Genomic DNA, 15,052 nt, shown 5'->3' with positions numbered 1-15,052 from the left:
GATGCTCTCATGGCTTCTCTGCTTAGAGAGCTCTGGTTGAAAAATACTGCCAGCCTGGGAGCAGCATCCTTCCTCTTTCACTTGCTCTATTCAAGCCTTGTGTGAGTCAATAGCTTTCTTGAAAGCATTTTATTTTGTTTGCGTGTTTGTTCTCTGTTGGGAGCCATTTTCCTGGATGGGTTCAGTCCCTTTCCTCCCGAAGCTCCTGGCTGGCAAAGACCTACTGGGCCATCTTGAGGTCATCCCTGGTATTTTCCCTCCAGCATATTCTCCTGTCCTTGTCCAGCGACTCTGTATCCTGAGCAGTGCATGGCTGGCTGTGTGCAGGACTCTTGGGAGGACACTGGAGCTGCAGACTAACTTTTAGAGCTGAGTCCATTCCACATTGGAGTTGCTTTTTTCTGTGTGTTTGGCAACGGTGTTGCCCTCAGCCTGGCACCTGAAGATGGTGTCTTGTGCTCAGAGATTGCTCTGGACCAGGTGTTAGCAATGGCGTGAGGTACATGGGGGTGGTACTAGAAGAAAGAGCAGAATAAAGGAGGTGGAGGGAGGAAGACTGAGAAAGCAGTGTGGTGTGCCGGCAGAGCTGTTGTCAGGGAAGCGTATGCTGCCCCAGATTTAGTCCTGCCTTGGTCTCGCCAGCTTTGTCTGCCTGTCTTTGAGCAGGGCTTTCACCTGCCCTCTGCCCAGCCCCTGCCCTCTGGGACAGCCTTTGTCTTCCCTCTGTAGGTGCCCTCTTGGTCATATCTAATTTCCCTGCTTCATTTTTTCCATCTGGGTGTTGAGCCAGGTCTTGGTGCTGACGGTCAGCCAGCGTGCCAGAGGTGCCTGGGCACCGGCTGGGTTCAGCTGCGTCCCTGCCTGGCTTCACGTGCGTCCCCTGCAAACCGGGCAGAGGGAGGAGGCTGGTGGGAGATTGCCAAGACCTCTCCTCCAGCTCGCTGTGCTCCCAGCTCTGAAGAGAACTGTTACATTTTATGGACCATTTAGCTTCCCAATGGTGATCCTAATTCTTCACAGCATGTATGTGCCATTTCTTGGTTATTAAAAGGACCCCTGAAAAGGAGCTGCCCTCTGACTCAGTGCTCTTCCATGCAGTTAATTGCAGGATGGTTTTGCTTAGACCGTGAGGCTTATGTATTTCCAAACTCTCTGCGGGCTGAGAGGGTGAATTAATACCCAGGTCTCCCTGCGGCAGCAGGGACTGACCCTTGTGTGCTGTAGTAAGCAGGCAGGGGAAGAACGCTTCTGCTGGGAGTGATTCAAATTTTGAATTGCTCTGGAGGAAGTCCACTTGCTTTCTGTGTAGAGATCAAGAACACTTTAAGGGCTAGCTGGCCAGGTGTGTCTTTCATTCCTATATCCTTATATCGTGTGACGCTTTGGGTGCCAAAAGAGCTTCCATTTCTTGGGGGCCCAAGCAGGCTCCATACTTACTGGGAAAGGAGTGATTCCCTTGGGCTGACAAGTCAGCTGAAGGATGAGTGACTGCGGTTGCACAGCAGGTGTGAGATGAATGGATGGGAGGTGGTTCAAGGGGAGGTTCTTGTTGAATCAGCATGCTGCATATGAGAAAACAGAGATGGCAAGATGTTAGGCTGTGTATTTCAGGTGTGAGGAAGCTGCTGAGGTCCCCTGGCTTTGCAAAATGCCAAGTGAAATGTTACTGCCATGTGGAGCACAGCAGTTTGCTGGAATTAGTGAGATGTGTAAGGAGAGCACACGTGGCTGGTGTGGAGAGTTAATGCGTGCAAGGGTCTTAAGCAGGGTTTTGTCATCAGGGTTGCCATGCTTGGGAAGCGCTGTCTAATGGCAAGACCACATGAAAAGAAATGGGATCTTGCAAGGAGAGCACTGAAAGTCATCAATTGCCAAAGTTTTTTGCATTTGCTGCAGGCCTGAAGCAAATCGCTGGCTTAAGGGGCTCTGAGCACCTGGGTCTTGCACTGGATTTACAGGTAAGTTGAAATTAGGAGGGGGCTAAGTAATTAATTGCTCTTGCTGTGACCAGGATAGGAGATGGTTCTGACTTGCCACTTCTCCTCAGAAGTTTCCTCAGAAGCTGGTAAGGACTCTGGTTGTGAAACTCAGGAAGCAAAGAGGATCCCTGGGTGCCTGACAATTGCTTTTCTCTGCTGGTTCTTTCTCGCAGGCAGCCTCGGGCTGCCTGTCTCTTTGTTAAGAGAGTGACAGCAGTGTGACACCGTGAAAATAATTACTAACAAATCACGGTGGTGACTGCAAACAGCTCGCTGTCTTCAGAGGCATGTCAGGGAGCATTAGAGCAGGGCCGTGGGAGCAGCAGAGCGGCTAGGGGCTCTTTCTCTGCTCCTAGGCTGAGGGAAGATCTTTGGAGACCTTTGGCGCCCGCCACCCCCACATCATTCCCTTCTCGTTGGCTTTTTCTTTCTTTCCTCCCTTCCCTGCCTTTACCATCAATAATTAAGCCCATTAATTGCACAGTGAGTTCAGGAAAGCTGAGAATGGTAGGACCAGGCTTCTGCCTTTTCTGAATTCAGCAACCAGCCACAGAGCAGCAGAGGAATTTCTGGAGGAGTATTGTGGGCAGAAGCACATCCAAGCTGTGTTTCCTATCTTGCAGCCCTTGTGTGCTGCCCGAGGCAATAATGTTTGTTAGCTGTGTGCCCCTAGGAATTCATGGGCTGCTGGTGCAGTTGAAGAATGGCCTGTGTCCTCATCTTTGGGAGCCTCCAGTCTCAGTGAACCTGAAAGTAGGTTTGTATTTGTGTAGAGCATCATGGCAAGTGTGCAGTCAACTGGCATCTCCAGAAAAAAAAAATGGGCAGAGGAACAAGAGGTCCTTCCAGGATACAGTAGGGATGGTGTCAATCAGTGTGGCTGAAGCTCCAGGTGAAGATGATTCTTCAGAGAATAAACAGCAGACAGGTCCCAGCTGAAGAAGGTCGTTGTTACCAAACAGAGCAGCTGGGGGAGTTTCTACAGGGATGAGGCCACTGTGGCTGTGCTGGAGTAGAGACCCTTCTGCAGACTACATGGACAGAGTCTGAGGGGAAGCTCTCTGTTAAGCCTCTCATTATGTTGCTATAAAGCTGCCTCCAAAGGGAGAGTCTCGCAGAGATACTGATAGGAAACCGGAAAGCAGCTGCTGACTGAAGTGTCCTTCAGTGGCATTGATAATCAAACCCCTGGGCAACCTTTGAGAGGGGAGCTCACAGCCTCCCCTCCTTGTTCTTGGTGGTATTTCATCCTCCAGTTTGAGAATGGGCTGTGCTGCCTGGCAGTTACCTGCACGGAGCAGCACCCTGCAAGGGGAAGCAGAAGGCGCGGGTGGGAGCTCTCTCCCAGGTGCCTGCTCCACCAAGCAGCCCTTTTTCCCATTCTCCTGGTTACTCAAGTGATTTTCCCAACTGTCACATCTGTAAATAATGTTGCTGGCGTATCTAGCTAGATGCAGAGTGGCGATGGAGGGGGGAGGGCTGGCGCTGAGGGTGGCTGTAACAGCCCCTCTCCCCAACTCATGCAATATTTATGCAGGGCTGGGAGTTGGCGGCACTGACCTCTGGGTCATGCTGTTAAACAGCTCCCGCAGCCCCTGCATCCTAATTGCTGCACTTGTCCTTTGCTCTGGAGGATTCGTGGCTCCTTCTCTCCGGCGAAGCAAATACTAATGGCAGGTTGTGCTTGGAGGTGGGGAGCGGTCTCTTCCCTGCAAGGAAAAGACAAACTTGTTTACCCTCATGCAGATGTAACCTGCAGCTGCACAGAAACCCACGTTCAAACCCCGTTACGCGGTATGCCAGGCTCCCCACTGCTGCCAGCCCGGAGGCTGTGCTGAGAGCCCATGGAGCTGTTGTGCCTGTAATTTTGGGTTGTGTATCATCAGAAGGGACAGGGAGGGGGTTTAGCACATCCCATTGGCTCCTTATAGGATTCCTCTCTTCACTTTACTGGGTAGAGGGAAGAGGCGGCAATCACAGAAGTCAATTGAGAGAGCAGACCTGGATGATGTGGTGCCAGAGGAGGGCAGAGATGGTGCTGGGAGAGAAGAGGGGTTCAAACAGTGTCATAAGACAGAATGGCATATTTTCTTGTAGACAGATGATCTGCTTCAGTGAGTGTGAAAAGAGGTAATGCAGAAGGCTAGAGACCCTCTGTGTGGGTGAGGAGCTCCTGCTCCCCTTGCAAGCGGTGCAACTGTGGCTGGAGGTGGAGAGGATTTTCACCTGGCAGGCAGGGGCTTTCAGCTGACTCGGATGGTTCAAGAAAGCCCAGAAGATAAAGCTCTTCGATGGCTAGAGCTGCCGTGGCTTTCCCCCACGCCGTTCGGCTTGGCTCTGTCCTGCTTGGGGCTTCACGTCGGGTGTCTGCAAGTACAGTGACCTTACTGGCCACCCACGTCCCTTATCCTGCCTTATCCTGCCTTCCTGAGTCGCAGGTCCCCTTTGTGACTGGAGAAGTGCTGTTTAGACTGGAGACTAATGGCCTTTAAGTGACATGATTGTATTATGTTAAGCGTCTATAGGCTTTACCATTAGGCACTAAGCAGTTTATGACTCATAGCAGAGAAACCCTTGTCCTAAAGAGTTTATACACTAAATGGTCTGGACAGGCAAGGCATGGCAGAGGCGAGGTTTCCTCTTGCCTGTCACACAGCAGGTCAGAGGAGGGACTGGGGCAGGACGTGTCTTCTCGGTTCTAGAGCAGCGCATTGCTCTAGGTCTTGCATGCTCCGGTTTCCTGGGGAGAAATGCTTCTGCAATGGAAATTGTGCAGTGGGAGGAGAAGCACGTTTAATTTTAGCTTAGTTCTTGTTCTGGTTTTGAGGGGGCTTAGGCACGATGCGCTGTGGGTGCATCCATTGCACCAGCTATATTCCCTTACTCAGTGCGGAATTACGGTATTCTGCAGTAGGAGTCTGAATGCTCCCTCTTTATAAACAGCTGTATGCAGAGGACCAGGCGATTGCTAAATTAGTGTCTGTGTGAAAGACTTCATAAGAGACCATATAGACAGAGAAAGGACACGCTCTGTGTAATCAGGCTCTGCTGCAGTGTGAATCACAGAATAATTTAGAGATCTCTAATCCAGCCCCCTGCTCAAAGCAGTGCTAACGTGAAACTTGGATCAGGTTGCTCAGACTCTTCTCCAGATGAGTTTGAACATCTCCAGGGGAGGAGATTGCACCACCAGTCTGTTCCAGTGCTTTATTACCTGCATGGTGAAGGAGTTTTTCCTGATGACAAATGGGAAGTTCACCTGCTGCAGCCTGTGGACACGGCAGGGGACCTTCACTGAGAACATGCCTGTGTGGCAGATATACACGGTGTCCAATCTTGTGCACTCCTGTTCATAAGATGCTGTAGAATGTCATATTTAGTAAGCAGATGGACTGTCACAGCAAGCTTGTGTGTAGAAATCTGGTTTTAAGGGTTTTTCATAGTGTCAGGTTCCCAAGGCTGAGGGGGCGACCTCAGCCTTGGAGGCTTTCCAGTTTCTCTTTCCTTGGGAGCAGCATCATGCATTTCTGATGTCAAAGGGAAATCCACCCACTGTCTGGAAGGGCTGGGGAGAGCATTTGCTCTACCCCTTCACCAATCTAGAGGACTCCATGTGGAGGAGTGCAGAGCTTCTGCCTGCTGCACTCCTAACCTCAGCTGAACCACAGAGCCAGCAAACTCTGGTTTCCTGTATGGTAATTAAGTAGTTTTTTAAAAATCAAAAAGCTCAATTCTGATCTCACTGGCTACTTACTAACTCCAGGTAGAGTTACTCCAGGCTTACTCCCACATGCATAGCAGCAGAATCAGGCCCAGTAAATAGGGCTATGAATCTTTTTAAGAGAAGCTGTTAAGCAGTAGCACATAGATTTATTGTAGCATCATGTGTGTGCAATTGTTGATGAACATCTTCTGTTGGGAGGCTGAATACCTGCTGTGTTACAGCCTTGCTTTTAATGTTGAGATAGCATCTCTGCCAGCATCTAGCTGACGCACAGGCAGATACCCATAAAAGGGCCAGATCTCGAATGGTGTTAAATGCCTTCATGTTTCATTAAGGTTGATGGCAGTGGAAGACACACAGTGCTTTGCAGGGACGAGCGAGTCACAATGAGGCGCTTGCCCTGTGTGCTTTTTGTGGCAGAATTACTTTCCTAGTGTACACATTCCTCCGGTTGCAGGCTGGGGTAACAGCCTTTTCCATTCACAGCTGCTTGGAAAGCATGAGTGTTGAGGTTCTCCCAAATTTCTTATTACCCAGCAAAAATTTAGAGAAGAGAGATCCAGCTGTTACATATGATGGGTGATGGGTGTTCAGGCATTTCAGCCAGCGCTGCTGAGAGTCCCAAGTGCTGAGGCTTGCAGCTTGCCTTTTCAGCTTCCTAGGCAGGGGAATAAGCCTGGGAGAGAGAGAGAGAGAGAGAAAGCCGTGCTCTCCAGAATGGGCATCACAGGAAAAGAAAGGAAGGTCTGAAAGTGCCAGGTATTAGCCTCGCTGTTTAGCCTGGGTTTTTTTGGCCTCATTACACTAATCCAATTAAAGATTGATGGTAAAAGATAACACACACTCCAGTGAAGGGGTTTGTGTGGCGACTGCTTTCCTTCCTGGGCATCTGGAGTGGCCCTGGTTATATCTTGTGCATCACCACACCTCCCCGGGCCCTGCGGACCCACTGGTGCCTCCACATGCCGTGGTGTGTGCTCTTCTCCTGCACTGTGCCTCTCTTATTACTAATGGAGCATGGATGCATCTTAGCTGCTGGTCAGCCCTCATTAATATCCAGAGATGACAGGTTGACATTTGTAAAGAAGACTTGCATTGACCTTCATGTTGTGCATCGGTGCGGTTGCCATGCGGTGCCCTGTGCTGGATGCTTCTTCCTGCGCTGCCTGGGGAGTGCATTTGTGTAAGCAAAGGGCCAGGCTGCTCTGTAACCCTTTGCTACTGCTGGGAACACAGGCAGCACATCTGGATGTCTTTGCATCCCTCTGCCCATCCCAAGGACCGGTTCCTGTAGAGCCTCCATCCATCCCAGTGAACAGGACTGGAGGATGTTGGAGTTGCACGCGTGGCTCCTTGCGGGGGTTGTTTTTTGGGTACTGGGACCTTAGTGGGAGACAGCTTCGTGCTTCCTTTTCCTGGCTCTTGTCTGGGGATGCAGCAGAAAAGGCTGTGCTGCCCAGGTGTCCCGAGTGCTGTCAGTTGCCTGTTGTCCCCCCCGACCCACCCCATCCCGGCTCGAGGACTGCTGCAGCCCGCCTGGCGATGACATTTATTAACAGAGGGGGCTTTGAAAAGAGGCAGCCTGCTCCTGCAAAGGCTCCTTGCTGTAACTCCGTCTCCTCTTCTTGCCAGCCCGTCTGAAGCAATGGCTGCTGGTGTTGAAATTCATTAGTGTTTCCTGACAGGCGATGGAGGCTTGCTCTGTCTGTTCCCACTTCCCTGCTCTTATGTCCCTGCTTCATGCACGCTGATATTTAAAGCTGATGTGTGGCTCATCGGCTTGTTGCACTGTGACAAGTTTGGGGGTGGTTGAGAGAACTGAGACGGTGGAAGGAAAGCAAACAGGGAGGGAAACGGGGCCTGTCGCAGGGTTTCTGTGAAAGCCCAGGTCTTTTCAGATCCTCTCCAAATGTATTGTCTTTCCACAGCTACTGCTTGTGAATTTTAAGTGCTGCCATGCTGGGATGGTTTGGCCTGCAGTGACAGGGGACACAGAGGGACAGTTCCATGGGTGTGCCCGCTGAGAGCAGAGTGCAGTCACCTGGCAAGGGCTCATCTGGTGGGAGGCAAGGACAGGTGGGCTCCTCCAGCTCCTCAGCAGGCCTGTGGGGCTGAGGAGCGTGTGAGTGAGGTGCCAGAGGTCTGACAGGGGCTTCATCCCTCTGTCCTTCACTTTGGACAGGAGCATGAGGGGAGACTGGCTCTGCCCTTGCCTCTTTGTTCTGAGTGACATGGTGACTCCAATGCTGGGGAGGAGACATCTACCTGCCAAAGCCTTGGATTATGCAGGAAAGCTGCTCCAGTCTAGCTTGAGTTATTGGGATGGAGGAGTTGGGGCTTGGGGGTTTTTTTGGAGGTGTGCATCAGCGTGCTTCAATTCCCACAGGCTGTGACATGGCTTGGGCTGTGCTGTGTGCCCAGGATGCTCCGCTCATGTGCGGATGCTGTGACATGGCGCTGTCAGAGCCCTCCTGACCCAGCATGGTGGTTTTGGCAAGGCCCAGCCAGGCTTTCTGTGGCTCTGTAGGATGCTCCTGCAGCCTCAGCGCTTCAGAGCAGAGTCTCTCCCCTTTGCATCCCCAGGCCATTGAACCTTGCTGGCTGGGACTTACTGTTTTAACCAAGTTTGGACCTCTTTGGGAGAATGCGGGTTTACCTAAACTGCTTTAAATTCCTAGCTGGGTTCCAGCTCACATGAGGTTCAGTGCAGACATATGTGGCTTTGCCTGTCATGGTGCCATTTCTCTGCTAAAACATCTCAGGTGCCTTAGCACAGGATGTTGTTCCCTCGGTAGCTTTCTCTATTAGGAGAGGGCACTCAAGCTTTCCTCTTGGCCTGGCAGACATCCCACTCTACACCAAAAGACAGCAGCACCTCTGCACTGTGTGGACCAGAGCCATGCCTTGCTTTGAACGAGGGTGCAAGGCTGAGGAAGTTTGACAGCTCCTCTCTTTGGCTATCACCTTGTTGCTGTTGTGTGCTGCAGCATCCAAGCAACTTCTTTCTGGCTTTCCAGCCTTCCTTCAGTGAAGCATTTCCAGGGCAGGAGCCTCCCCGCCCTCTCCTTTGCAGCCCACTGCAGTGGGGTTGGCTGGGACACAATTAAAATGTTCTGCATCTCCTACAACCCGAGGTCATCAGGGCATGGATTTTTTTGGAAGGCTGAGACCACGTCTATAAAAACCAAGACTTAATGTCCCTTTATCTTCCCCATAGAGGGTTGTATTCTTTTAACTGGCTGAGTATCAATACACCCAATGTGTAGAAAGTGGACCAATTTCTTTGTCTCCTGACATCCTGAACCCAGAAGCAGATGGACGTTAACCAGCTCTGATTAGTTGGGAAAACCAAGCATTAATTTTTTATATGCCAGGACCACCTGAGTGACGGAAATCAATTACGACTGCCCCTCCCCCTTCCATATTAATGTGGTGGCTCCGAGCGGAGATGGAGGAACCTGTTGAAATGAGAAACCCCTATTTCTTAGTTTGACCCCCTAGATAATTAGGGTTAAATTGATATGCTATCACACTGGTAACACATTTTATCTGCCTCTGTTTGTACAAGAGGATACAATAGTGGAGGAAGGACCAATTTGTGCCCTGCTCTAGCTAACCAGACCGAGATAAAAGGTGTCACTAGTACGATAACGTTCTTGCCTCATGCTCCTTTATTGTTGCTCAATTTGCTTTTTTTTTTTTTTTTTAATCCTGTTCTTTTTCTTTCAATACCCTTGGTCATATTTTAACTCCATGCCATCGCATAATGACGCCCTGCTAAATGTGTGTGGAGATAGGCAACTCTGGCTGACAGCCTTCCCTGATAACCGAATTCCAGCCCATCCATCACTAGGCTGCTCTCCTTAACTTAAGGAAAGTGATAACTAAAGCAAGGCCGTTTATCACCACTGAGCTGTGTGCTTCTTGCCGCCTTGGAGAGAGAGCCTGCTTCAACGGGAGAAATGCAGCCATGTCACCTCGCCTCCTATTTGCATCCTGTTCATCTCCAGGCCCCATTTACCCTGCGGAGTGGAGGAGCAGAGCAGAGCTGGATGGAAATCGGAGCCTGGGGTGATGAACCTCTGAAAATGGTGCAGAGCTGCTGCTGCTGACCATAGTCCAAGAAGGACTTGGACTTGCTTGACTGGCAGAGGAGAGCATGCTACCTGCTGTCATTTGTTCTTCTGTCCCAAGGGGGCCTGTGTTTTGGGAATGGGCAGAGGTTGTGCGCTCACATCTCTGCTTCTGGGAGGACAAACTTTACCAGAGCCTCATTGGAGGTTGGAAAACCCCACAGCTATTTTCAGGTTTCTCTATCAGGTACAGTCATACCTGAAGCCATGGTGTTTGGCTTATGAGGTGGTTTTGAGAGCCAGCAAGGAGCAAGAACTTGTTCAAAAGCTGGAGCGATCATGGGATGTTGAATGCAGTGAAAACTGACATCATTTCTCTTCACCCTTACCTGAAGAAGGGATGACTCCAGAGCTCTTTGCTCAGACAAAGCTGCCCCCAGTGACTGAGCTTGAATTTTGCAGGAGCGAGGAGCCATACTGAGCATTAGAAGGCACTTACCAAATGAGATGCTCAAATGAATGGTGACCCTGGTAAATTGAGATACTTCCTTACAGGCCCTGTCACTTCTGTTCTCCAGGAGAGTCACAGGTGTCCCTTATTCACTCCAACACCAAGAAGATGCTGGAGAAACTCCTGCCTGGTCACCAGGCTGTGGACTGGGGGACTGTTGCAGGTGACAAGCTTGGAGCTGGGGAAGAGACATTGCAGGGACGTTTTCCTTCCCGTAGCTACCTAAGGACCTAGTTTCTGTGCAGTGAGAGCCCCTGGTTCCCTGTATTGGCAGCACTGTGCAGCCCAGACTAGACCAGACCCGTAGGCCAATCCTTCGCTAAAGGCAAGTGCATTGAGTGGCCATGTCCTTGCTGACTTGGAGCCACCAGGCCTGCATCTTCCAGCCTGGGGAACGGACTAATGCTTTGGTCTGTGCTGCTGACAGCCCACCCAGGTTATAGCATGAGCGTAGATCTTCCAATGCTTGAAAAACTTGCTGAAGTCTCTCTGGTGTTAATGTGAAATGAGGGGAGCAGGAGCACAGAGAGGGAAGGGGAATGTCCTTAGGTCACACAGCATCACAGGCAGTTTCTGGGGTTGTTACTTGTTTAGAAAAATGGGTCATTTATTTAGTTGACATATTTATTTGGAGCATTTATTTTCTCCAATTAAAGACCCACTGTCCAGCGCCCAGGGCGTACTGCCATCAGTCTCAGGGTGGAAGTAGAACCAGACTCTCCAGTTTGCTGGGCCATTTGGTCCCACAGGGATGGAAACGCTTTAGACCCATTCATTGCACTGGGTGGTTAGCTGTCAATTCCTGTGGCTAACAAGAAGGATGCTGTACTCACTTCTCCTGGGCCCTATCCGAATCTTAAGCGAGATTATAATGATAATTATTCCTCTAACTGGAGCTAGGCTGAGACCTGTATTAATGGAAGCCTCTTGGGTTGGGAGGAGAAACAGCTTTTAGTAACATACCTTTTGCAAGCTCCTGTCCTCATCCTCTAGCTAAATGTGAACAGTGTAAGGAGAGGCAAAGCTGATTATGTGTCTGTATTAGGCTGGTCATTTGTTTAAAATGGTTCCTTTTTGTTTGATTTTTTTTTTTTTTAATTTAGGCACCAATAGAAAACAGCTTTCCTGGAGGAAAAGCTTTCTTAGGGTGCTGGTTGGGGCTGGTGGGCCATTCAACTACGGGATGTCGCAGACATATGTGTAATGGCTGTAAAATGCATGGACCAGGCTGCTATTTATGTGACGGCTGTGCAATTGCGAGGAGTGACTCCAGGTGGTTTATTTCAGCGCGTTGGTGCTAGCATCAGATGAGCCATGCCCGGAGATGAGACCGTGCTGTCAAGTCACATTGCTTACCCTGCAAATCGCCACAGCCCTGCTGCTTGCAAGCTCCTGCTTTTGACAGGCTTCCTACTTTCAAAGAGATTCCCCTGGACCTCCTTATTCAAATGTGTTTGTATGACTTAAATTCTTGCTCCTAGGTATATCTTTTCAGGATGAGGCATTTGGTTTTGGCACAGAGTCTATTCCTTTCTTAGCCTAAGCAGGGCTTACAAAGCCAGTACACTGCCAGGGCCCACTGTGTGCTGGCTCTGTTGGCCACGTATTTCCCAGAGATTCCCCTGGAAATGTTTGCCAACTTCCTCCTTTTCTTTCCGTAGAAATGGAGGCAGCACTGAGACCAAACCACTCTGGTAATGTGCTACCCTGAGCCTCACATTATCAGCAGGTGCTTTATCTGTGTCCCTTCTTCATCTCCTCACTGGGAGACTGCTTGTAGGGTTGAAGAGATGCTGCTCTCTTCACCAGAGGGTTTGGAGCCGGGCTGAGCCGCTACTGGATGAGGTGCTGATGGCATCCCCCAGCTCAAGGCTGCATGTCTGGCCTATATCCACATCAGACCAGAGCTTGTTCCTGAATTTCTGCCTTGAGTCTGAAGTCCAGTCTGGATTATTCACTCTTTCCCCTATGGAGAGTGGGAGAAGTCTTTGCCTTGGACATGGTCTGTGCTGGGATGTTTGAGCAGCTGATGCTAGTGCTTGTAGCTCTTCCCTCCTGCCCTGTGTCCTCCCCTGACAGCTCGCAGATGCCCAAGGAAGTTGTGAGAATCCCCATCCCCCCTCTGTTTGCAAAAGCCGATCTCTGGGGTTGTGGCTTTTAACATGCACAAACGGGTCTAATTTAGTCATTTATTTAGTTGACATATTTATTTGGGATGTTCCTTTGCTTCAGTTAAAGATCCTGTGACCAGTGCCCCAGGCATGCTCAGCAGTATGTGAATGAACAAGATCCATCAATTACTCTTGATCAGATCAAACCGGCCGGGGAAAACTCACTCATCTCCCTGCACGGGCTCGGCTGAAGCCGCATGGCTTTGCAGCTCAGGCTCCCCTGTCTGAGGGGTGCATCGTAGCTCCCATCTGAACACACTGGGGTTGGCACAGTGTGGGAGAAACAGCTTTCCAAATCCTGGGGTCCTACTGTCCCTTCAGGCGGTCCACCTCCCTTACTGGTGCCATTTTATTTTGTGAGCCCTATTCTGGCGGCTCGCTGTAGGAAGGGAGAGGTTAAACATGTCTGCTTGCAGCTGTGACTGCTGGTGCTCAAAGCCATAGCGAGACAGCTATGGCTATGAAGATGCACCTTGCATCTTCAGAGTAGCGACTGCTCCTTTCTTCCCAGCACCTGCTTGGAAAACAACCTCTGCTTTCTTAGCCATAAAAAGTTGGGCTTGCAGCATTAGGACCCAAAAAACGAATGTGTTGGAGCCTCTTTCCCTCCTTCACATCTCATGCGGTGTTTTAACCATAAAGGCCAAAGGGCACCAGGCACCAGGGCATGACAGGTGAATCGTCAGTCCTTCTGTCTGCCTTGTAAGCCACTGGCTGAGCAGGATGGTTTTGCAGGGATTTGTGATGAGTTCACTTAGCTAAGGACAGCCCAGATGTTCCAGATGTTTGTGTGTTAGCCACTGTGGAGAAGAGTTCAGAATGTTTTTGGTCTGGAAGGTGTCAGTAGCCTGGATGTGGCTGGATGTATATAAGTCTTCACCCAAGCTGTGCTCTCATGAGATTTTTTTTTTTTTTTGCCAAGAGCTGTGGTCCTTCTGATGTGCAGTGTGTTACAGCAGACTTGAGTCTCTTCCATCTCAGAACGAAATGCACTTAAGAAAACAGAGTTTGTGTTGTCAGGACACTGATTGAATCAAACCTGCTCTCTCTTCTCTCTTACAGGTTACCAGGACAATGCCAGTACTTAGGGCTGCCGGTTGCTGATTACTTCAAACAGTGGATTAATCTGAAAAAGGTACTTTTGTGCAAACTGCCATGGTCCCTGACTCCCTCTCTCCCCCCTCCCATTGTCCTTCTCCTTCCCTGTTTAAGGAGCTGTCTAATAACTACTGCTGTTTTGCATTGAAATGAGTTATTTTCTCCGAAGCTGGGCTGAGCGAGTCCTCCGGCTCCCTATTGTATCAGCTCTAATAGAGTCTTACTGTACTTGATGGGATGTGTTCTGCAGCTGGGGAGAATCCCATTGTGGCAGGCACAGTGCACTGTCTCCGCATAATAGTGGGACACTGTGAGGCCCCTCTTCAGCAAAGGTGGTGTTGGCCCCAGTGTTGCTGGCTCTGTTTCATTTTGCAGCAGTATAAGGCTTCTAGGAGCTCAGTTCCCTTCAGATCAAATTCTGGTTAATGAAAGTGGAAATATTCCAGTATAAAAATCAGCATTTCCCTTTGTGGTGTGGGGCAGGGGAGATATCTCAGCAGCACGTCCACCTAAGAAACCAGTGGTCACTTGGCAAACTAAAATACCTTGGACTTTACTGTCTGGTGCCCTGTGTTGCTCCACGCCTTTGCTGGGTGGTTAAGAGAGCAGCCTGCTATGCGTCCATGGGGTCTCCTGACACAGCTGCTCCATCTGCACAGGAAAATGTGGTGGTGCCATAAGCCAGAAATCCAAGTGGGAAGAAAAGAGCAAGCAGTAGCGGAGGGGCGGGGAGGCTGGGATCTATGCACAAGAGAAACTGGGGTGACCCTCCTGGTTGAACCTTTGGATGAGTAGGATTCCCTTCCCCCATCCAATTTAATGTTTTATTTGGGTTTCTACACCTTTTCCTGATAATTAGGGGTCTCGGTAAGCGGGATTTGCTTGTAAACAGCTCATTGTACTTGTGGGCTTTTCTTTTGTTCTTTTATTTATTTATTGTTTTAAATGGAAGCATGAGTGACAGGCTGAGTGGCCGCGAAAGGACAATTTGCATGATCTGTTCCGTCAAATAGGGTAGAACATGAACTTAACAAGGGATGCTGGCAGCACATTCCCAGCTGAACTTGTCAAAGGGTCTTGTATTTCCCTGCTGTCAGAGCAAATCTTTTGGCTGATTGCTGGTCCTTGGTAAATGAAATCTGAAAGCACGTTGGGGCATTCTGCAGTTCAGTGACCATTAATGATCGCCATTTGAAGTTCACTAAACTTCCGGTGAATGGATAGCAGCTATGTAACCAGCAGGTTGATGGCTGCAGAATAATAATATATTTTTTAAAAAAAGAATCCCGTGTGTACTGTGATGTTTGCTAAGAAGTAGGTTGATCCAGCTGCGCTCCTCCTCTGGGCCTCAGGATGAATGAGTTACAGCTCTTTCTCATAGTCCGAGGCTCCTGAATTTACTTTGTTAAGAGCCAGGATTCATTGTGGTGTCGACATCCAAGCAAGGGACTGTTCTTCAAGATGGGCGTTCATGTATTGAGCTTCAGCAAATACTG

The 15,052-nt window shown here is 49.8% G+C and overlaps 1 protein-coding gene across 3 annotated transcripts in view; it reads left to right on the top strand.

Moving 5' to 3' along the window:
• ERI3 (ERI1 exoribonuclease family member 3) overlaps positions 1-15,052 on the top strand; it is a 131,523-nt gene that overhangs the window by 39,674 nt on the left and 76,797 nt on the right. For all 3 annotated transcript variants that reach the window (XM_086752903.1, XM_086752901.1, XM_086752902.1), the window contains one exon: positions 13,521-13,593. In XM_086752903.1, coding sequence (XP_086609029.1) covers positions 13,521-13,593 — 73 coding nt within the window. The remainder of the gene's footprint in view (positions 1-13,520; positions 13,594-15,052) is intronic.

The sequence above is a fragment of the Chlamydotis macqueenii genome, chromosome 8 (assembly GCF_036417535.1).
Source record: "Chlamydotis macqueenii isolate bChlMac1 chromosome 8, bChlMac1.mat, whole genome shotgun sequence".
Classification (NCBI taxonomy): Eukaryota; Metazoa; Chordata; class Aves; order Otidiformes; family Otididae; genus Chlamydotis; species Chlamydotis macqueenii.
This window is presented reverse-complemented; position numbering and strand designations above follow the sequence as displayed.